We start from the raw sequence: 22,419 nt of genomic DNA on the forward strand, positions 1-22,419 counted from the left end.
TTGATTTTACTTCTTTTATAGACATAAATAAATAATCAATTTATTACTTAATCTTTAAAAGTAATTACAATTAGCAAGTATTTCTTTTAAAATGGGAACTTCATATGGCACATACAAAATGACATTCCAAGTTTCTTTGCACCAATAAAATATTTGGTCATTTCACATATATTTCAAAGGAAATTGTGGACAGACTCAACATAGGTCAACTTAATCTCCAATTTAGAATTGTGGAAGCTTACAACTCAAAACTTTCCACTGTTCCATTCTTATGCTGTACCCTAAAAAAAAACCCATCAAACTTTTGATCGACTACAATTTGTCAGTACATTCTTTGCTGCCATAGATTTAGAAACTTGTTTTAGAAAAGGTAAATTGGAATAGTGTACTTCTAAAAGGTGTTTACAAATCAACATCAATAGTTGTAGAGATCAATGACATACTGTTCTTCACATTTTGAACATAATTAACACCATGGTACATGTTAAACTTCTGCTTACAATTTCAATCACAAATACATTAAAACATAAATGCACTGTTATTATTGTAAATTTATATCTCTATTAATAATAGGAGTTTGATGCATATGCTTACCCAATAAATCTAAAATCACAGCAGCAATTTGTCACCACAAGCAGGGCTTTGAAAGAACTAAAAATATTGTACATATTGCAGCATATGAATATTCTAGAATGAGTATGATGCAAACATTCACCTAAAACAGATAGAGAACCCCAAGAGAGGAAAGCCTGGAAGAAGTCTTGAAGAATATAGCTAACACAGATACATGCATGCTCTTACACACAGACAGAAATATAGAATGGGGAAAGAGAGAAAACAATTTTACGGAGATGGTTGGGTTTTAATTTGAAGTAATTTGGTTGTGATGTTTATACATGTATCTAAATGGTGCATGATTATCTCCCTATCACCCAGTACACATGTTACAGTGACTGAAAGAGGAAGCCCCCTTAACAACAAGTAGATTTTTTTATAAAAAGATAAAAATAAGCATAATGCTGAAAATTTCATCAAAGTCAGATGTGAATTGGAAAAAAATTATGACATTTAAAATATTACTCATTTTTCAAAAACAAATAAATGGACAACCTGGTGATATGCAAATGAGATTGCAGATGAAGTCACAAACTATTTTTTTTATTTGAATGTATGATTTATACAATATTTCAATTATTTGTAGATTTGACAAGAAGGAAACTCTTCAATGACTCAAAAAAGAATACAACAATTGCAGTCCCGTATGTTGAGGGAGTAACCAAACTTTGTTTCACATTATGAGGAACAATTAAAACATTTCATACTTCATTATAAAAACAAAAACAAGTAAATAAATTGATGACATCACCAGTACCCTCATTTGCATATCAACCAGGATGTGTATGTAACTGTTTTGTGAAAGTAAAGGAAAAAAAATGTCATAACTTTCTTATTTTACATCTGATTTTGATGAAATCTCCTGCATTGTGCCCATTTGATTTTTCTCATTTTATACCTTTTTTTTTGGGGGGGGGTGGACTTCCTCTTTAATAAGTCCTGGGGCAAGAAAGATTTTAAAAAAGAAGCTTATCAACATGCTTACAGTATCTAGAGAACAATTTATCCCTTACTGTTTTGAAATTGATTCACGAAGGCTCCACCAAACATACTTTTAAACAAAAACACAATTCCTAAACTGTCAGGTTTGAAAAAAAGAACTCTCAAATTTAAAGGAAGTTCAATTGTCAATACTTCTCCGTTTGTGAGGGTTATGACACAGCAAATAAAAAGAATAGGAAAACAAAAACAATACAAAACAAAGTCAACAAAGATTTTTTTCTCCAAAATATACAAAATCTTCTAGCATTGCATCAAGCTCCCTGAAAAGGCACATAAATAATTTGCATATTAAAGAAAACAAAAAGCACTCCTAGGGAAGGGTGTTTCAAAATGACATATGGAGTTTTGCGAGAAACTTATATATTTGACACCAATTACAAATGTAAAATACAAAGATGTAATTAATTAAACATATGAAATCGAAAGATCGCTGTTTCCTGTTGCAAGGGACAGTCTAGCAACTAATCATACACGTCCATTTCTTTCACAATGACTTGCCATCATTTTATTATTTATGGTAGGTCATCTATGCCAATGCTACTTTGAATTTTGGCCTCTCAAGGAACACAAATACAAAGAACTGGAGGTTTGCATCCTCTTCCAGTAAACCCAATGTTCAAGCAATTGTCCAAATCAAACTTTCAAGAAGGAAATTGGAAAAGTTCTTGGACAAAGAGAACAGACACAATTATGGAGGTCAATTAATTAAAACAGAGGTTTCTTTATAATGAGAATTGAGAAGTTTTTAAAGCTATTGAGACAAAATAAAAATATGAATCATTAGAATATTTCAGTAGACTTTGCTAAACCACATTAAGGAATGGGTTCAGAAGGATAAATTTATTGATATCCTGTAGAACTATGACCATTATTTATAATCCTTAATATCCAATATCCATTATAAATGTGAGTGAATTCTACACACCCAGTTCTCATTCGTCACATAAACTGATGCGTTGCCTTTGTTTCATTTACCCACATGAATGGCATGAAAACACAAACAGATATTTTGGTTCAATAGATGTATAGTAATTTACGCAAGGAATATGTGCTTGCTATTACCAGTGGCGGATCCAGGGGGCATAGCCGGCCCGTGCCCCCCCCCCCTTTTGAGAGGCACAAGTAAAATTGTAATGTAAAAATGCTGTTAAAACAGAAGTGTGCCCCCCCCCCCCATTTTGAAAGTGAAGACCTTTTTTTTTTCCTCGGGGAAATGTGCCCCTCCCCCCTTTCGAAAAATCCTGGATCCGCCCCTGGCTATTACACAATTTGTGCATGAATGTGTTAACACTGCTACACAGAACTTTTAAAATGGGAGGGGAGTATCCCTTGTAAGAGAAAGATTAAGTAAAGTATTCAAAACATGGCAAGGTTTCATTTGTATACTACTGACAAACATGGAATGGACTTAATAGAAAAGTATTGCATATATTAGTTGTTCTTTATACTTTACGGTAACAAATAGTTATTCAACCTATTTTGTTCCCATAATTCCATCAAAAATCATTACACATCAGATTCTACTATTTCTAACTATATTACAGACAATAGCGCAGATCGACAGCTCACGCCTGCAGTTTGGCAAAACCATAATATATTCAATGCTAAGGAATATCAAATAACAAAAGATTTTACATGCTTTTCTGAAATAAATAACATGAGTTCCCAACCCTAATACAAGAAAGATCCTTTCCTTGTTCTGTATGCATTCCTTATATAATACGTGGCTGTTTGAACCTCTTAACTATCCTCTCCCCCATAAATATACGCTACTTAAGTCCATGTCGTATTTTCTATTGCATATTTCATGTTTAATCTGCTATGAAAGAATGCAAATCCTGTAATCTGCAATACAAGAATACCTAGGGTGCTAATCAATTCCATCCTGTTTAATATGTGACCTCACCTCAGAATGCAATGCACATCTGTCCAGGGGCCCATCTAACAAAGAGTTGCGATTGATCCAATCACTTGCAACTATGGACAGCCAGCAACGTCAACATATAAAATGTATGTTTGTTCAAAAGATTTTCTAGATATGAATGAATATCCATGAATTCATTGATTTGACAGTTTGGTGTGTTCTCCTCCTTTGTTTACAAAAGACATTTTGCAAATTTCCTGAAGAAAACTTTATGACACTGATGGATTTCCATAGAGTTACGATTGATTGGATCAATCGTAACTCTTTGTAAGATGGGCCCGTGGTGTAAAGTCAAAATTTGCATTACAAAATACTGCAGTGTGAAATAATTACACAAAACAGTACTAAAACTAACGGTGACATATTTTTTCAACACAAAATTAAATTACATTCAGGTTTGCACAGGTCTATTAACTTGAAAACAATATCCTTGTTTTTTTTTGTTATCAAATATGAGATCTATGAGATGCAACAAGAATCAATTTCTTTTCAAGATGATAGGGTAACTCATCAATTTATTGCACTAGGATGAATACACAGCATACATGTAGATTATCATTTTTTTCTCTGTCGTTTAATTCCACAATGTTTAGACATCAGTGCCGCTGTTTCAATTCAGTCAATGTCAAATCTCCCTTGTGATTGAAAACCTTCACACTGGCATGACAACATTGATTCTATTGTTCCTATATTCCCTTGTTCATTATATTTACATCAAAATAATCTTATCATAAAGATATCCCCTAACACTTCCATAAAATAATAGCACCACAATTAAAGGAAGAAAGATATATGCAAAGAATATGTATGCCTTTGGTGGGATGGGTAAAACCTACATGTAGATTTTTGTTAAATATACTCAATGTATTTTAATACTTGAATTGAAAAAAACTATGAGCAAAAAAAAACACAACGCCTTTCATCGATGAAAGCTTGTCAACGATTCAATAGGATAAAGAATTGTTCCATCCTTCCAATCTTTCAAAGGCATAGGGACCATTAAGTCTCTTTTCAAGAATGATTCTTTATGAAAATGTGAAATTAAGCCCCCCCCCCCTTTTTTTTCTTCTAAATAATGATTCAACCGATTGACATCAGAAAGCTAGAGACAAATATTATATCGTAATATTTTTCCCCCTACATCCATGCTTTACATTTTTCCTTACAATTTAGACATCCCAATTTCAATTTTACCCAACATACTGGATGTTTAATATTTAATCTTTTAAACATCATATGTTTTATGGTATATTCTTTTATTATACCTAACACTGGATTCAAACTTCGAAAACAAGAGATTTACCAACTTTTGTACCTATAGGCTTTAATAAAAAGCAGGAAAACCAAAATTGTTTTTCCTGCAAATGTCAAATTGTTCTCAAATACTTTGAAACTTCTTCACAAAACTAAGATGCTAATGACATTTGTTAATTATTCTGCCTACAATTACTCTTCCATCTCCCAGCCTTTAAATCTTGTCAGTCTACATTCTATAGTAGAATGTATTGTCTGTGCTGTATTCTGTTTCTCTGACATAATTTATCTCTCCTCCTCGGGTACTTGAGACAGAGAACCACTTTCTCTCCACAATATTAATCTATTGACAGTTGTTACCTCATCATCTGTCTTCTTGCACTTAATGTTCTTCCATTATTCCACCAACCCCTTTCCCCTAACACCTTTTTTTTCAAGTAAAAGATCCCCAAAAATACAGCTTTCTAATATCTTCACTACATCCCTTATATCTTGCAGACACAGAGGAAGAAATAAGAAGACATCTTACTTGCATCCTTAACCTGGTACTTTTTACACATTTTATCTATTTTTATTCTAAACTCTATCTTTCAACTTTTCTTTCCCTTTGTCTACCCACTCTGCAGATGTAGAAAGATATGCATTACGTATTTGATACATGACACCATAAAGAGTGGTCTGGGGAAATTGTCTCCCCTTCCCTCCTTTACTTCAATCTCAATCTTCATTCTTTCATGGATCTTATCAGAATAAACATGGATCAGAAAAACAGAAGATAGGATATCTTCTTCTTTCAGTTCTTCTCTCCATCTGTGTGTTGCTGGACGGTGACAGCTGTACCACTCTCAGTATAGACAGAGATCGAAATAAAATCAGCTGACCGAGCTCCTTGGTTCTTCCTCTCTTCAGCGTAGTTGTTCTTCAATCTCCTTCCTCCTGTTTTGTGAGAACTGGATCCCTCTCATTATATACTAAGATGTTGTCGTCCTTGGCTCATCTTTGACTCTTCAGCAAAACTTGCCACAAGAACACAAGATCATTTATCAAGACCTTTCATTTATCTTCTTATCCTCCCTCCTGTTTTGTGAGAACTGGAACCCTCTCATTATAAACTAAGATGTTGTTGTCCTTGGCTTATCTTTGACTCTTCAGCAAGACTTGCCACAAGAACACAAGATCATTTATCAAGACCTAGCATCTATCTCCTTCGTTTTTTTTATCTTCTCAGTTCTTCAATATTCTCCTTCATGCTTGGTATGAACTGCACAACACTCAGTATAAACCAAGATGTTGTCCTTCGTCCACTTTCGACTCTTCAGCAAGACTTGCCACGAGAACACAAGATCCATTTATCATGACCTTCCATCTATCATCTTCCTTCTGCTTCTTCAGTCGATCTTCTCCAGACTTGGTGGGAACTGAATCAGTCTAAGCTCGCTGCCAAAGTCACAGACAATCGTAGGTGAGTTTTCGATGGAAAGAATGTTCTTCACACGGACGTGCTTGTCACCTAGGTTGAGCTCTCGGATCGGTTCTCCATTTACAATGTCCCAGACAACCAGATATCCCTACAAAAATCAACAAATTTAATAAATGAAATATATGGTTTAATGAATGCTAAAATTTCCATGACAGGTTGAATCATTGCCTTGAACATTCTAAATGACAATACAATGGAATATTCAACAATTATATGACGTTCAAAAAGATCAGAATCACAATTAGTTACAGAATTTAGCATCTTTTTGGTTAAAAGACTATTTCATATAAGCAAAACTTGTATGGGAAAGAGAAGTAAAAGTAAACTGTTCTCTACAGAAAGAAGTAGAATATTACAAGAATAAGATGTTACAGTTGCAACCATAGTAATACTTTCAAAATACAGCTTTTTTGTGCAGTCTTCAATTTTTTTAAATAGCAAAATACAAGGTTTTAAAAGCGCATTGACAATATAAAATTTATTTTATCTATTAGTTCTTACCTTGGCACCAGTAATCATGAGTTTATCATTCAAAGTAGCAACACTACTACTGCATCCACCATCCTATGAAAAAAAAAAAACGGTCATTGCCATTATAATACCTGGCATTTTAACACACTATTAGAAAAATACAAAAGAAACATTATATGCAGTGATTCCTTGTACATATTTTCATGAAAGTTATCCTATGTAATCAAACAAAGGGCACTATTCAGGCATAAACCATGAGGCCTTATTTGTTCGAATTTAAGAAAGTGGACAATTTGAAGAATGTCAGGTTCATTTGAAATCCAGCTCATGAAATATTGTTGTGGAGGTCTTTCTACATATTTGTCTGCTGATTACTGTCAGCGCTGACTGAATTTGAGATTGGCTGAAAAACACTGGGCTCCCAACTATTACAGTAACTGTGACTACTCTCAGAGAATAATTTCTTTGTTGATGCTGATTACTTAAATAAAATGCTCCCAAGAAGAACATTTCATGAAAGGACTTATCGGATGTTATATCTGACAAAGTATGTTTTATCACAGTTACCCTTGACAGAAACTGTACTTCTCAGCCAATCAACATCAAGGAAAGTTGATCAGATCTTAAAAACGTTGATGAAATGCTCTCCAGGGTCCCGTAACACAATGGTTAGCGATTAATCATACGCATTGATTTTTACAATTGATTGTACATTGTAGTCAATTTAATCAATCGTAGAAAAATGTTCTACGATCATTGCTTAGCTTTGAGTTACACGGGCCCCTGGTCTAATTTAATGAATTTCACCCATTCCATAACACATATCATTATATGGCATGAGAAGCCTCCCTGCTCCCCTACACCATCATCAAGCCCTCTCCCCCACCCCTTTAATCCAGTAATCCTACTGAACTCACCAGTTGTATAACATGTAACATCCATCCCTGTAATCTAGTCAAAACACAGCTTACTATCCAAGCTAACATATAATATATATGCTGAGGCATACAGCAAAAACTTAAAACGATCCCACTAAGTCCTCCCTGCCCCTCCCCCACCAACCTACATGTAATCCCCACAACCCCCCTTTAAACCAGTCATCCCTATGAACTCACCAGTTGTATAACATGTAACATCCATCCTTGTAATCTAGTCCACACACACAGCTTACTATCCAAGCTAACACACAGTACATGCTGAGGCGTACAGGTAACACTAAGAACTGTGCTAGTTGGACCTTTGAGAGCTTTCAACATATCGCCCCGCGATGTGTCCCAAAGTCTCACTAAACCATCTGTTGAGCCACTTGCTATGTTATTGAATGGATCCTAGAGAAAAAGAAGAATGAAATGAAAGATCAATTTCGGCAAATCATTCACTTTGTCATTATTGCTTGATTGTCACTTTAGCTAGCATTTCCTTAACTTTACTGCATGCAGCTGCAACTACCAAATGATTTGCTGGGTAATAACACTATGTTAGGCTACACATTGCTGCATTTTGCTAACACAGCAATACGTAGCTAAATGCAAAGACAAGATTAAACGCCCAAATACATAATTTAGCAGAGACATTATTCTGTCAAGTTGTAAACATTCATAACGATATCATCATTTTAAGAACTGTCATTGTAATGGTTTTCTATATGAGAATGAATGCTCTTACCTTATCTACATAAAGTGATGTGACACTACCAGCGTGTCCTCTCAAAGTGAACTTACAATTAAGATCATCTAAAGAATAAACCTGGAAATAAAAACGCACAAGAAGAGAGGCGTTAGGTACTGTCAAAGGAACTGCCAATCTCCTTGAGATGTTCAGGGTCCATATTAAGCCATTGATTACTAATTTTGCAATTCGCATAGGCTTTGCAAAGAGACCATCCAGACCAGTAGGCAAGGGGTTGGCAAATAATTGCAGATGTTCTATTGCAATTTTGCTTTTTCAACCAATCAGCTTACACTGTTTCAGTGGCTTATAACAGAAGCTTGATAAGAAGGCTTATGAAGCAAGAAAATCTTTAAACCCAAAGGACAGAATAACAAATATAGGTTTTGAACCAGAGGTCTTAAATAAAAATTCCATGCAATGCTTATAGTTAGATGTAATTCAGTCCATGATGACAACACAGTTTACAGTTTTCTGAATAGGTTTGCATTGAATGGGATTATAGTTCACTTATTACAGGGGTGTGAGTGGTCACAAATAAAAAGATCTGAAAAAAGCTAAAACTTGTAGAAAAAGTCTGAAATAGAAAGAGCTCCCATACTTTTTGTACAGAGGAAAGCCAAAAATAAGCTGAAATTAAGCTGAAAATCAAACGAAAAAAATCTGAAATCAGATAAAAATCTGAACTCTCACACCCCTGTTATTATCATGGGTTATTCAGTGCTGGATATATTATCTGGCAGAGGAATTCAGGGAAACCATTCTAGGGTACATAAAATAAAAGCTGTATTATGTGACCTGCCATACCTGAACCAACAAGTTGCCAGGGAAGGTTCTCTGTAAATAGCCACAATAATCATTTGGTCTTCAAAAGACAAAGAGAATAGAGGAGTATTTCCTCTTCATTCTATCAAAATTGACCTTAATTGAAGCCATTTTCAGGGCTGCAAGAAAGTGAACCCAGAAACCTTGTTTTCTCCTTGCTCGATTAATTTCATTAATATTCAATGGAGTACTTGTGTGCATTATCCTTGATCAGTTTTGACAAGATATATATCACTAGTTTTAGGAAATTTAAGTGTAATTACTGTCCTAATTTGTTTGTATATATTTTGTATTCTAGTTATTCGTATATTAGATTTTGTATGCTAGTTATTCGCATATTTCAATAATTAAGGTAATTTATGTTGTTGTTGCTCTTTTTTTTTTAAGGATTTCGATAGGTTAATAGTACTCCTGTGCAAGGTGTGATATATTGGAATATTCACATCCGTTTCATTAGTTTAATTATCAAAAATTGTTAAGTTTAATTTCATGTAAAGTATATACTGGGTCATTTACGTGGTGCAATTTAGGTTAATGTTTTATAGTCAATTTCTCCAAGTACCCCTTATGGGATACCTGGATACTCTTCTTCTTTCCTTCTCCTTTTCTAGTTCTTTCTCAAGTGCACTGCGGGTATGCCTAATGTCTTAATGCCCAATGTTTTATACTCTTTATTGTTTAATTTCTTGTGATTCTTCTGATTTGTAATTCATGGTCATTTCAGTCTGTACTGCGAGACATGTTGTTTTCAATAAAATCCATTCATCTTATCTTACCTATCTTATCTTAAGCTTAGCATGTGCTTTTTCAAGCTGTATAAAAATATCCCAATTGATTTTGGTGACCTATTGTTGGTTGAGGGTGGCAGGTCAGATACATGCTTTTATCAGTATTTCATTTAATGGAATTCATTTAGTTCTCTTTAACTTACCTTGAGTGTATAATCTTGACTAGCTGTAACGAGTTGTGCCTCATTGGCTTGTATAGTATTAATAGGTTGCTGATGAGCCTGGACAGTCTTTAATAAACTCAAGTGAACCACAGGTGGATACTGGTAATAACTGTCATAGCTTACTGTAACTGGGGAAGCAAAAGTGACATTGGAAAATCCAGAATTATTACAAAAGAAAAATGTGCATGGACAGAAAGAAACTGATGAAGATAGGAGCAACTTTGAGTTGCACTTTTTTTGTTTTTTAATCTGTAAATAACCAAAATAAGAATCATATGACATCATTCTGAAAGCTGAATTATCAAGCACCAGGGTCCTGTTTCGTAAAATATTTAGGATTACGCTCACTTTGTCATTAATCATTACAACCATGGAAACAGCTTTCAACAAGTCAAGGTTTCCATGGTTATTAGCATAATATAAAAATTGTAATTGTTTAGTCTTTATGAAATAGGCCCGAGGAGTACCAAGACTTCCAGACATGACCAATGTACAAGAAACTACTGTACTTCATCAAAACGTAACAGCAATGAATGAGAGGTCTGCTGATTCTATATGGTGCACTAACAGGACAACTTTTCATCAGAGTTGTACACTAAAATCCTTGGTTTTGATTGGTTGGATAAAATGTTCACAATCACTGCAATGCAATTTGTCAGTGATGGCAAGTTTTGTGAAACAGGGTCTTTGACTCACCTCCTACACTTTGAAATCCTGATAGCTGCAAGAAGTCTATACTCCCACCTAACCTTGCAATGACCAGGAGATTGCGAGTGAAGCATACACCTGTTATACCAGGTTGGGATTGGTCACCGTTGTAAGATGACCAAGCTAATAATTGACCATTCTCACTGCTCCATAACTGTAAGTAAGACAAAACAGGGAGAACATTATAACAGTTTCCCAGAGACTGTACTCATCTACATGTGTGTGTAAGCCACAAAAATGAAAATAATTGTGCATTTCTCTTCAAGCAGGTAAACATAAACAGTCCAATATATCTTTTACGTCCAATATATCTTTTACGTGTAATAACTACCTTTGGAGATCACATGTTATGGGGGTAGAATCCATGAGAAGAATGATTGCTACAAGTCTAGAGCAAACATGTCATGGCATGATTTTAGATTTCTTCTTTTTTGCTCCAAACTGAAACCTCAGACTAGATAATGAGGCTAAACAATATTCAAAGTTGTCTTTTTCTTACAAAAACTAATCTGTATTACAATTTTTTTGTCTAATAGTGATTACAGTACTGCATTCTACAAATAAACCAATCTTGCTAACAGAATTAATCAGCTTACCTCAATACTTCCATCACTACATCCAGCAGCGACCACTTCATCTTTGCAGGCCAGACACCATACTGTAGAACACTCGTTTGGACCATCACCTCCCGCTCCTACAAGGGGTGCAGACTGTACCCCTCCTGCACCTGTTGGATCGACCACACCCTCTCTGTCTGACGGACTACCAAACATATCCACCTGGGAGAAGTCAGCGGATACTGTACTATGAGTCCTTGACTTGGTGAGCTGATGTTGCTGGAGGTAGGGATCATCATCGCAGCTAGCCACTCCAGAGCTTCGGCTGGAAGACTGTGAAGGATGCCTTGCTGCAGAGTACATCTGTTCGCCATTCCCGTAGTACCCGTCCATACTGAACTGCATGCCAGCTAGATCCTTTGAGCTTCCTGGGCGAGGCATGCTGCCTCCATTGCCTTCCTCTGGGATGCTGAAGTGTGACGACAGGTCTTTAGAGCTTCCCGGACGTGGCATGACAACCTCTGAGCTGTTTGGTGAAGCGCGCTCTGTTGGCTCAAGAGGGCTGAATGGACTTGAAGGAACGCTGCAATGATTGGGGGTCTTCAAGGGCTGTGTAGGTGAGGTTGGTTGCCGGGGTAGACTGTTGCTTGGGCTACTAAGGCGATATCTGAAAGTAACAATGAACATATCCATATCAACAGAATTCAGACTCACGATTCATGCTAATTCATGCTATAATCTTTGACCACTTTTTTTAATCAGGAAGAATCAAACCCTGAAAAAATCATATTGTTTTTTTTTGTGGGATCAGCAAAATGAATCAGTGTCTCCTTCTAAGCTAAGAATCTAAATTACTCCAAATACTTTCTCAATTCTGCTTTCAGATTCTGATGATAGGCTGATGGTTTACCACAACGATAATGTAACTTCTCATACCTTGTTCTTGGGATGAAGTGTTCACACCTGCCTTCGTAAGGATCCCAGATTCGTATATCACCCTGAATACAAGCACTCACTACCCATCGTCCTCCTGTCACAAAACACTCCACTTCCTGATTGAAGAAATAACATGATAAAAAAAATCACTTTTAGGCCAAGTCTATGCTTAAAGTTGATTTGAACAGAAAATTCAAACCAGCACAGCACAAAAAAATAAGTCTCATCAAATTTGATAAAAAAACATCCAAGGCATGGTATTTTTATTTTTGCTTATTTCATTAAAAAAAATTTATATATTAAATTACAAAATAAAAAGTAGGTGTGTGACACCATCAGTTCCATGAGCATACAGCTCATCATCATCATCATCGTCCTCATTATCATCATCACCCTCATCATCCTCATTATCATCATCATCACCATCACCATCATCATCATCATCATCATCATCATCATCATCATCATCATCATCATCATCATCATCATCATCATCATCATCATCATCATCATCATCATCATCATCATCATCATCATCATCATCATCATCATCATCATCATCATCATCATCATCACCACCACCACCACCACCACCACCACCATCATCATCATCATCATCATCATCATCATCATCATCATCATCATCATCATCATAAGCATCATTGTTATTATTATCTCAGTCATCATTATCATGAGGAGAGACCTGGGGTCACAGTTCTGTGTGCGTGCCCTTCTAGGCGACCCAGATTGGCTGGCTCCTCCAAAAATGCGCCTTTGAATGTCTTTGACAGATATATGGCGCTATACAAATGCTGTGCATCATCATCATCATCTTATCATCATACATGTCATCATCATCATTGTCGCATACCTGTTCATGTCCAGCCAAGTGCTGAGGTACAGCTTCACACGGTCCTTGGACTCTCTTGATGATATCCGCCCTTCGTCCTGGCTTGTACCTAGCCTGACGACTACGCACCAAAGTAGCGCACTTACACAGCAGCATGATGAGGATTACAGAAGAAGCACCACTGATGATCCCTAGCATCATGGTCACGTAGTAGTCCCACCTGTTGGTCAATGGTAGTTTTGTTTATGTGTGTCCAGAGCAAAGTGACAGAGTCAAATCTTCCATGTAACAAGGACCCTACTTTATTAAACTTTTCATCAAAACAAATGATACAGAAAGTACCTGTATTGGATAAAGAACAAATTTCCTGATCCAACCACAGAAATTTACTGGCTCCGAACATTCCACAAATAAAAGCTTCATAAAACAGGACCCCGCCAAAATGATCTTTTCTTTACTGCTGATGATCATGGCTCCGTAACACAAAGGTTAGCGATTAATCGTACACTTGATTTCACGATTGATTGTACATTGTAGTCAATGCAATCAATTGTAGAAAAATGTTGTACGATCATTGCTAAGCTTTTATTTGTGTTACGGGCTCCATATCTCTTTACTGCTGATGATCATATCAGAAGTAGTTGTGGTCAAGTCTCTATCATAATCACCATCCTCTTCCTTGTCCACATCACCATTGTCATCATATCATTGTTTTATCATCCGTTCTTCCCATCTGGTAGAGTTGGATGCGGAAAGAGTGGAGAGTAATATTCTACTAGCACATGACTTTTCATGCTTCTTTCCCCACTAAATCTCAATCCGTTTACATTCTATTTCCCATGAGATTTCATCAGGCATTTGTTGTAGTGTGAAGAGAAAATCAAAGGGTCACTCACCGGTCAGCTTCATGAAGACCTTCATAGCTACCAATAATCTGACCAACACCAGGAGATGACCCATATCTCTTGGTTTCAGAATCCTTTCTCAAAGTAATGGCCTCCTCTGGTCTGATATGAATGTTCAATTTGATAGGTGGAAGGATACTCACATACCTACATTGGACATAAGGGGTAGGAGATTAAAACATATTTAATTAAAGGATGACCAACAACATTTTAATCAAATATCTTATTTTTCACAAACTGACCAGTACATAAATTACATTGAGCCCTCATTGATCATTTGTAAGAGTTCTGAACAGGTCTCTACACTATACATGTATAGGCCAGCGAATGAGTGCCTTCAATAATCTTAGCAAATTGTCAATTTTGTTTGTTATAAGAAATATTACACAAATAAAAAAATAGGAAATTTGCCTTACAAAAATGTTCATTACTTTCATGAGATGTATATTCACGCACTGGATTCTTTAAAGCCAGCTTAGACATCATATGATCATGAATTCATCATTGCATACCCAGTTGGTATAAGTTTAGGGGTCCATCATTAACTATTCATGCAATTGCTTATAAGTTGATGGCTTGATAAGAAGCTCACCTGTCTGCTAGGCTCATGTTGTACATATTAAAGAGAGCTGGCCAGTGCCAAGCTGACAGCTTCCACAGTCCTCTCTGCCTCACCCACAGGGATAGCTTATCACTGCAATCGCTTCCATGACACGGCTTCAGGTCAGAGGAACCACTGCTTCCACCACTCTTTATCATGTCCTTCATCTTGTCATCTTGGTACCCAGGCTTAGGGAGATCCCCAGTTATTGGATCAGGGCGGGACTGGTCACTGACTTCATCAGAAGGGTAAGGATTGGGCACTGGCATAGCTTTGTCTGGGAGTCGGTGGAGATCAGCTAGAGGAGGTACTGGGGGAAGCTTGGGATCTGATGGAGTAGGTAATGTTGGGGCAGCGGGTTCTAGAGGACTTCCATAGCTATTGCTGACCAAGAAGAAGTTAATGATACCAGCTTTGTAGATGAAGAGACAGGTGACAATGATCCATAGTGCTAGGGTGAACTGCAGAAAGCGACAAATCAGTGAAAATTGAAAGACGTCACTAAATGATAAATACAATATTAAAGGCTTGAAAGGGAAGTTTGAATAATGTAAAGACATTTATGGCTTGCACCCAGTAAATTATATCACATATTTGATATAGATTGAATTACAACAATTGTGGAATTCGAAAACAGTTCTTAAAGTTCATCAGTTTGATGGCAAGGCTGCTTTTCTACAGGGCACATGGCCTTGATTCAACTTAAACCCTGCCTACACTCTAAAAACACTGAGTAAAATTTTACCCACTATTAGGTAGAAAGGGAACATGCATGTTTGCTGGGTATTTTTTTACCCCATATTGGGTTATTTCAACGCAACATTGCGTTAAATTGACACCATACTGGGTATCTTTTTACCCAACCAACATGCATGTTCCCATTTTACCCAATATTGGGTAAACCTTTTTTAGAGTGTATATAGATTCAAATTAATAACATATATTCAGTTTTCATTTATGATGAATATTTACCTATAAATGTTTACCTGAGACTTTGAATATTCACAATATGTTACAAAATATGATACAGAAACATTCACTCAAGATCCTTGAAAATACTAGTATAAATTCTTCATGTCTGAGGCGAGCCCATGACCTTTTTACTCACCTTAATAATCTTTTGAATAATCCTAACGCTTGCTAGGAAGTTAAAGACTCTGAGCCTGCGAGGAATCCTTGGTCTTGGGGTAGGTTGTTCTATGGGTTGACCCCAGAAGGGTGAGAGGAATGACCGGTGATGAGTACGAGATGGACGTACCCCATCAGGAGAGTCTTGGATAGATTGCATCATTCCTGATTTATAAAGGTCTGAAATCTGGAAGAACAAAGGTTGAGGGATGTTCCACAAAGATTGTTATGTGCAAATTCAAGTCATACCGATGTGCACATGATGATCAACACAAAATCAAATTTATTTATAAGCAGTAGTGCGTTTCTTGAGCATGATTTAACCAATGCGGTGATGCGTTTTATACATCAAGAAATTTGGAATTAAGTATAAATTTTGTGAAAAGACTCTTTACCCCCCCCCCCCCTTCCCCGGCCAATTACAGAGATAATGATGATGATATATAACTTTTTTAGCCCATAGAGGTACAGTAAATCCTTTAGAAGATTTGAAGTTTCTCTTTATATACATAGGATGTGAGGCCATATTAACTGCAGTACATGATACAATTCCTGAATAAAATCCATGTAATTTGAGCTAATCATTACATATTAGAAATTGGCAATGTGCTGAAAATGAATAGAATATTAATAATTATTTCCTATGAAAGAGGCTCACATAAGATTATAATGCATTTGAGAAATTTACTCTTAAAAAAGACAGAAGATAAATACCTCTAATCTTCTGAAATCAAGAGCCAGGATTGAGACAAAGAACATCATCTGAAGAAAGAGATCCGAGAACATAGCCACCAGGGCTAGAAGACAAAACTCCTAACCAGATTGGAAGGAAAAAGATTGGTAAATATTACATACGTTAATCATTATCAGTTTATCATCAACATCATCTTTATCATTGTCATCACCACAACCACCACCATCATCATCATAGCCATAAGCATCATTTTCATTGTTATCTCAGTAATTATCATCATACTTGTCATTATCAACATTATCATCGTCATCAGCATCAATTTCACCATCATCATCATCATCATCATCACCATCACCATCACCATCACCATCACCATCATCATCATCATCATCATCATCATCATCACCATCATCATCATCATCACCATCATCACCATCATCATCATCATCATCATCATCACCCCTAACACCACTGGCATACACTATTATTATTTTATTTATAATAATTTTTGTTGTTGGGTCGACTACAAAACCACATAAAAACTAGTCTCCACAAAACACCTTCACTATCATCATCATAGGAAAATTCATATCTCATAAATCATAACCATCCTACCAAGAAGAGCTCACCTGTACAGCTGAAACAAAGGTGAAGAGTCCAATCAGAACAATCAAGATTTCAGTCCACATATTCTTTGTGATGGACCAACCTTCTTTGCTTAAACCTAGAAAAGGAAAGAAGGTAAAAAAAATGTCATCAAGTTTCTACTCTCATCACAACCTAATCCTAACAGCAGATTAGCAATGAAGTGGAATTTAAAATGAATTACATCCTATTGAGATTAAGGGAAATTCTACCATATTCCTATTTAAGGGTTGACAAAGAAGACAAACTGAAAATGGTTGAATGATAAAAATCCCTGTTAATTGATTGTTCTTCTGATCAAATGGCGTGAATTCTTCTCTTCATCACAATCACTCCAGTGGAGTATGAAAAAAAAAACAAGACAAAGAGATTAAAAATGTGCCCCTACCAACTTCTGAAGCCATTGCTTTTATTTTGCTATTTTTTAATTTATGGACTCTTTTAATCCGTGGTTGTTCTTCATGTATGTTTAAGGGACTCTTTAATTGTTCCTTTTGCTTTCTTTTGTGACCTCTCCAAGTGGCAAACGTGGGAACCCCCCCTCCTCCTCCTCGTCATATACACTCATGAACTCACTTACCTTGTGCTATTCTGAGTTCTACTGGTAAATCCATGGGTGTTGACGTCACAGATTTGATCAGAACTAGAATGTTTTCAAGACCGATCAGGATGATGATGTATGGAAACACCTCTCTGAAACGAAAACAGATGTGGGAGAAAAATAAGACCTCAACTGTGTTGATAAAAACACAAATACAAAATCATACAGAGAGGGAACAGCAGCATAAATAAAAGAATGAAGTGAAAAACAAAGAAATATTCACATATTAATTTCTAACCTTATATGAACAAGATCAAACTAGGGAAAGACAATTTGCGTGCAAGATTTCTCAAATTTCTTGCTTGGATTTATTGGCTTCGAACGGGACTGACATCTAACGTTAAGGCAGCCATATTTCTATACAACTTTACACCCCACCCCCAGATGACACTGTAACTAAGTGTGACCATGATGACCCATCATGAGGATATAAATAACACATCACTGTTGGCATTAGAAAGAATTAATGCACAATGTACTACAATGGAACAGTGCTAACATGCCCAAGTCATAGCCGGGAGCATTTCAAAGGTAATAAGTATGTGTAATTTATTCTAAAGTGATGTGTATTATTATATGTACTAAATAGGTTCATATTATTATATGTTCTATGAGATAGCAATGTAGATCCCTGTTATTTGCTACACCATCCTCATATCAAAACCACAACCGGTCAATAGGATTTAGTCATTCTTCCTCTTCCAAAGTAAGTGCTGCTTCAAGGTGATGAAGATAAACACACTGGTTGTGTGTGCATGTGTGGAACTTTTCACATACTGTTATTTCATAATGAATTACATGCAAGCTCTTGTTCTTGTAGTGCAGGTGCATTCATACCAATCATTAGCAACGTTTTCTGTTGGCTAAAATAAATGACTGGTCACGTGACAGATTTCAGCTAATCGTTTGATTAGGATCCATATCACCATTTATTGACTGCACTGTGACTCACCCTTCATTCAATGTTGGTTCAACCCCATACTGGATACAAAGACCAGCTGACATAGTACAGGAGAGAACTAACATCACTGTAGCACTCAATGCTAAACCCCATTTAGATTTCACCATCTCAATCTTTCCTGCAAAAATAGAGAAAACTCAATATTTCATGTTGTTGATTTATACAAAACAAATCTACAACTGTTTTGCACACAGACATATACAGAAGTGAACCAGTGACCTCTACATACCTTGCAATATCCACCAATCAGAATTTTACTTTGAAAGAGCTTTTACAGTATATTCAAAATCTTAGTGTTATGGAGCCATGGTAGTCATTGTTCCATGCTGTACATGTATACCGTTAACCCTCAAGCTCCCGGGGTATTTTGATTCTTGTCATTCCCGGGGGGGGGGGGGGCCATTATGGCCCCCCCTTAAGATCTTGGCCGCCGATCGCGCGAGCAACGCAAAAATTTGCACGCTGGTAGTGTGTGATGTAATCTACAAGGCTGTATGGTAAAATTTTCCAAAATATTGAGATTTTATTTTATATGAATTAATTATGCTAATTTATGCATAAATCATACTTTTTGCTCTAATTCACTAAATAAAGCTCCTAGAATGCTAATTTTTGGTAAAAATATTCTTTGTAGCATTCTTAACAATTGCAATAAAAAAAACTTCGGTTTGGAAATCAATTTCTTATGTATTTTATTGTTTTATGAATTTCTTATGTATTTCTTTGTTTTTTACTTTTTGTTTTTTACTTTCTGAGGAGAAAGGGAGAAATCTAGCTGAGATTCCGGAAAGCCACACCCAGTCTCACTCTAAAAATGGCTAACGCAAGTGGAACTAAACCCGTTTTTGTTAAATCAGAGGATGTTCGAAATGTGAGTACAAAACAAATATCGGGTGAGGAATTGTACATGTCGTTAGTCAAGATAATAGAACCTACTAACATATCAGGTATCCAGCAAATACGTAACTTATGGCGTATTTACCTCGTTCGTCATGAAGACAGAGTGAAAGTGATAATGAGTGGCTTAGAGCTTCGTGGGGCAGTTACCCCTGTACATGACCTCAACCCATTTACCAAAACCAGGGATGAGAATCTCCTTCGTGTGGTAATCAAGGATATCCCACTCTCAGTAAGTGACCAACTTATCAAGTCTGAGTTTCAAACCAAAAACATTGAAATTCATGGTGAAATCATCAGACAAAAACTAAGAGTTAATGGACAACTGACGAGCTGCCTGAATGGAGATAGAGTTTTGTTCATCAAACCACCCGCCCAAGCCCTCCCTAGGAAATTCGTTTTCGGGAAGGTTCTCGTCGGTCGACTGTACCATCTTGGACAGCCAGAACAGGGAGTTGGAAGCGTCGCTACATGCTCGAAATGCCTGGAGAAAGGGCATCACGTATCCTCATGCAAGAATGCAATCAGGTGTTCCCTCTGTAAAGCGAGTGGGCACGTGAGAAACAAGTGCCCAACCAATATAGCAACGGAAACTACGGACGCCACGGATCTTCGACTAGATGACGATCGCCCGAGACAAGCCGCCGCTGCTAGCCTCACTTCAAGCACTTCATACAGCGGAAAAGCGAAGAAGCAACTTAATCTACAGGATTTCCTACCCGTCCCAACCCCATCAGATCAGAAAGCTAGTCGACCACGAAAAGCGCATAGTGTGATGAATGCTATCGTCGTGGAAAGCGATGGAAAGTTTTCATCTACAGACGAAGATCCTGGAGATAAGTCTAAAGGAGATAGAGCAAAGAGTAATTACGGATCAAGCTCAGAAACAGAAACAAGCGATCGCGATAGCGATGACGAGGGCACCACGCTGTCAGCTGAAACACCTCCACTACAATTGGTACAAGATAAGAGAAAACCCTCTAAAAGGAAGCGAAAAGACACAAGCAAAAATAAGTGAGTGGAAAGAAATTACAGAAATTGATGAGCAGTTAGAAAGAAAGAATGTCAAACCATCGATTCATAGATAAGTCTATGTTACATTTCGTTTCCCTGAATGTGAGGGGGTTACGAAACAAGCTTAAAAGAGACAAGATATTCTTATGGTTAAAAAATCAGAAATGTGATATTGCATTTCTCCAAGAAACTTTTTGGCTACATAATATAGAGCAAAGTGTAAAGAAGGAATGGAAAGGTCAGTGTTTCTTTGACCATGGCACAAATCACTCAAGAGGAGTAGCCATTCTTGTTCGTGAGGGTCTTTCATTGAACTCTATTTCTGTTAATTGTAAAGGAGATGGTAGAGCTATCATTATTCGATTTTCATGTCATTTAATATCATACTTTTGTATAAACATTTACGCTCCGACAAAGAACACGGAGAAAGAATTTTTTTACAAGTCCTTAGATGCCTGGGTAAAAGCATGTAAACCTAATAACGATATGGTTATAGCAGGTGGAGATTGGAATTGTGTACAAAATAGAATATTAGATACTTATGGCATATCAAATGTTTATTTACCAAAAAAGAATTTTAAAAGTTTTCAAGCAAAAAACAAATTAATTGATATATGGAGAAAGTGTAACCAAGATAAAAAACAATTTACTTGGCGACAATTATTATTAAATGTACACTCAAGACTAGATTATTGGTTGATTTGTAGAGGTCTTTTGGGTTCAGTCTTTTCAACAGACATAAGGCCCGCATTAAAATGTGACCACAATGCTATATCATTAAAGATAAAAATATCTCAAGAAAAAAGAGGTAAAGGTTATTGGAAGATTAATAACTCGTTGTTGAATGATGAGGTTTATGTTAATTATGTTAAAAGTTTGATACAAGTGGTCAAGTTTGAAACGAAAGGAATGAGTACACAAATACAATGGGATGTTTGTAAATATAAGATTAAAGAATACAGTATCCGTTATGCAAAGGAAAAGCAATCTAGAGCAAAAGGGTATTATCTGAAATTAGAAAGAGAATTAAGGCATTACAACGAAATGTTTGATACTGATATGAATGATGAATTAATAGACAAAATGAATAAATTGAAAGAAGAGTTAGACAAATGGTATGGAAATAAGTGTAAAGGTGCTTATGTTAGATCAAGAGAAAAATGGATAGAGAATGGAGAAAAATGTACTAAATATTTTATTCAGCTAGAAAGGCAAAGAGGAAATAAAAAAGAAATACACTTTCTTGAAAAAAATGGGAAAAAGGTCCTTAATAATGACGAGATTCTTAAAGATATTCACAGATTTTATAAAAACTTGTATTGTCCACCGATACACGAAACAGATGTTGATAAATATTTTACTCATGTACAGGTACCATGCTTATCTCGGGAAGAAGCAAAAAGTTGTGAAGGGTTGCTTACTGAAACAGAATGTAGAAAAGCATTGTCTTCCATGAATTTAAACCGTTCACCCGGGAGTGACGGTCTAAGTGTGGAATTCTACAGATGTTTTTGGAATGAAATTAAAGATCTAGTTATAAATAGTTTAAATGAGGGGTATGAAAAGGGAGAACTCTCTTTTATACAAGGACAGTCAGTTCTTACTCTATTATACAAAAATGGCAATAGGGGATCTCTGGACAATTGGCGACCAATATCTTTACTCAATATCGACTACAAAATTGCAGCTCGGGTTTTAGCGATGCGTTTACAGAAAATTTTATCATCAATT

At 36.2% G+C, this 22,419-nt stretch overlaps 1 protein-coding gene across 1 annotated transcript in view; it reads right to left on the reverse strand.

Moving 5' to 3' along the window:
* The window catches only part of LOC129275175 (sterol regulatory element-binding protein cleavage-activating protein-like), a 39,256-nt gene continuing 16,837 nt past the window's right edge, over positions 1-22,419 (reverse strand). Inside the window, exons 9-25 of the mRNA XM_054911966.2 lie at positions 18,769-18,895; positions 17,796-17,908; positions 17,200-17,294; positions 16,591-16,689; positions 15,857-16,063; positions 14,740-15,209; positions 14,139-14,294; positions 13,264-13,462; positions 12,393-12,508; positions 11,496-12,123; positions 10,888-11,053; positions 10,171-10,319; positions 8,412-8,492; positions 7,862-8,074; positions 6,777-6,839; positions 3,820-6,363; positions 1-3,542 (exon numbers count right to left, since the gene is read on the reverse strand). Of these exons, the coding sequence (XP_054767941.2) occupies positions 6,184-6,363; positions 6,777-6,839; positions 7,862-8,074; positions 8,412-8,492; positions 10,171-10,319; positions 10,888-11,053; positions 11,496-12,123; positions 12,393-12,508; positions 13,264-13,462; positions 14,139-14,294; positions 14,740-15,209; positions 15,857-16,063; positions 16,591-16,689; positions 17,200-17,294; positions 17,796-17,908; positions 18,769-18,895 (3,062 nt within the window). The 3' untranslated portion in view covers positions 1-3,542; positions 3,820-6,183. The remainder of the gene's footprint in view (positions 3,543-3,819; positions 6,364-6,776; positions 6,840-7,861; positions 8,075-8,411; positions 8,493-10,170; positions 10,320-10,887; positions 11,054-11,495; positions 12,124-12,392; positions 12,509-13,263; positions 13,463-14,138; positions 14,295-14,739; positions 15,210-15,856; positions 16,064-16,590; positions 16,690-17,199; positions 17,295-17,795; positions 17,909-18,768; positions 18,896-22,419) is intronic.

This window comes from Lytechinus pictus, chromosome 13 (genome assembly GCF_037042905.1).
Source record: "Lytechinus pictus isolate F3 Inbred chromosome 13, Lp3.0, whole genome shotgun sequence".
Classification (NCBI taxonomy): Eukaryota; Metazoa; Echinodermata; class Echinoidea; order Temnopleuroida; family Toxopneustidae; genus Lytechinus; species Lytechinus pictus.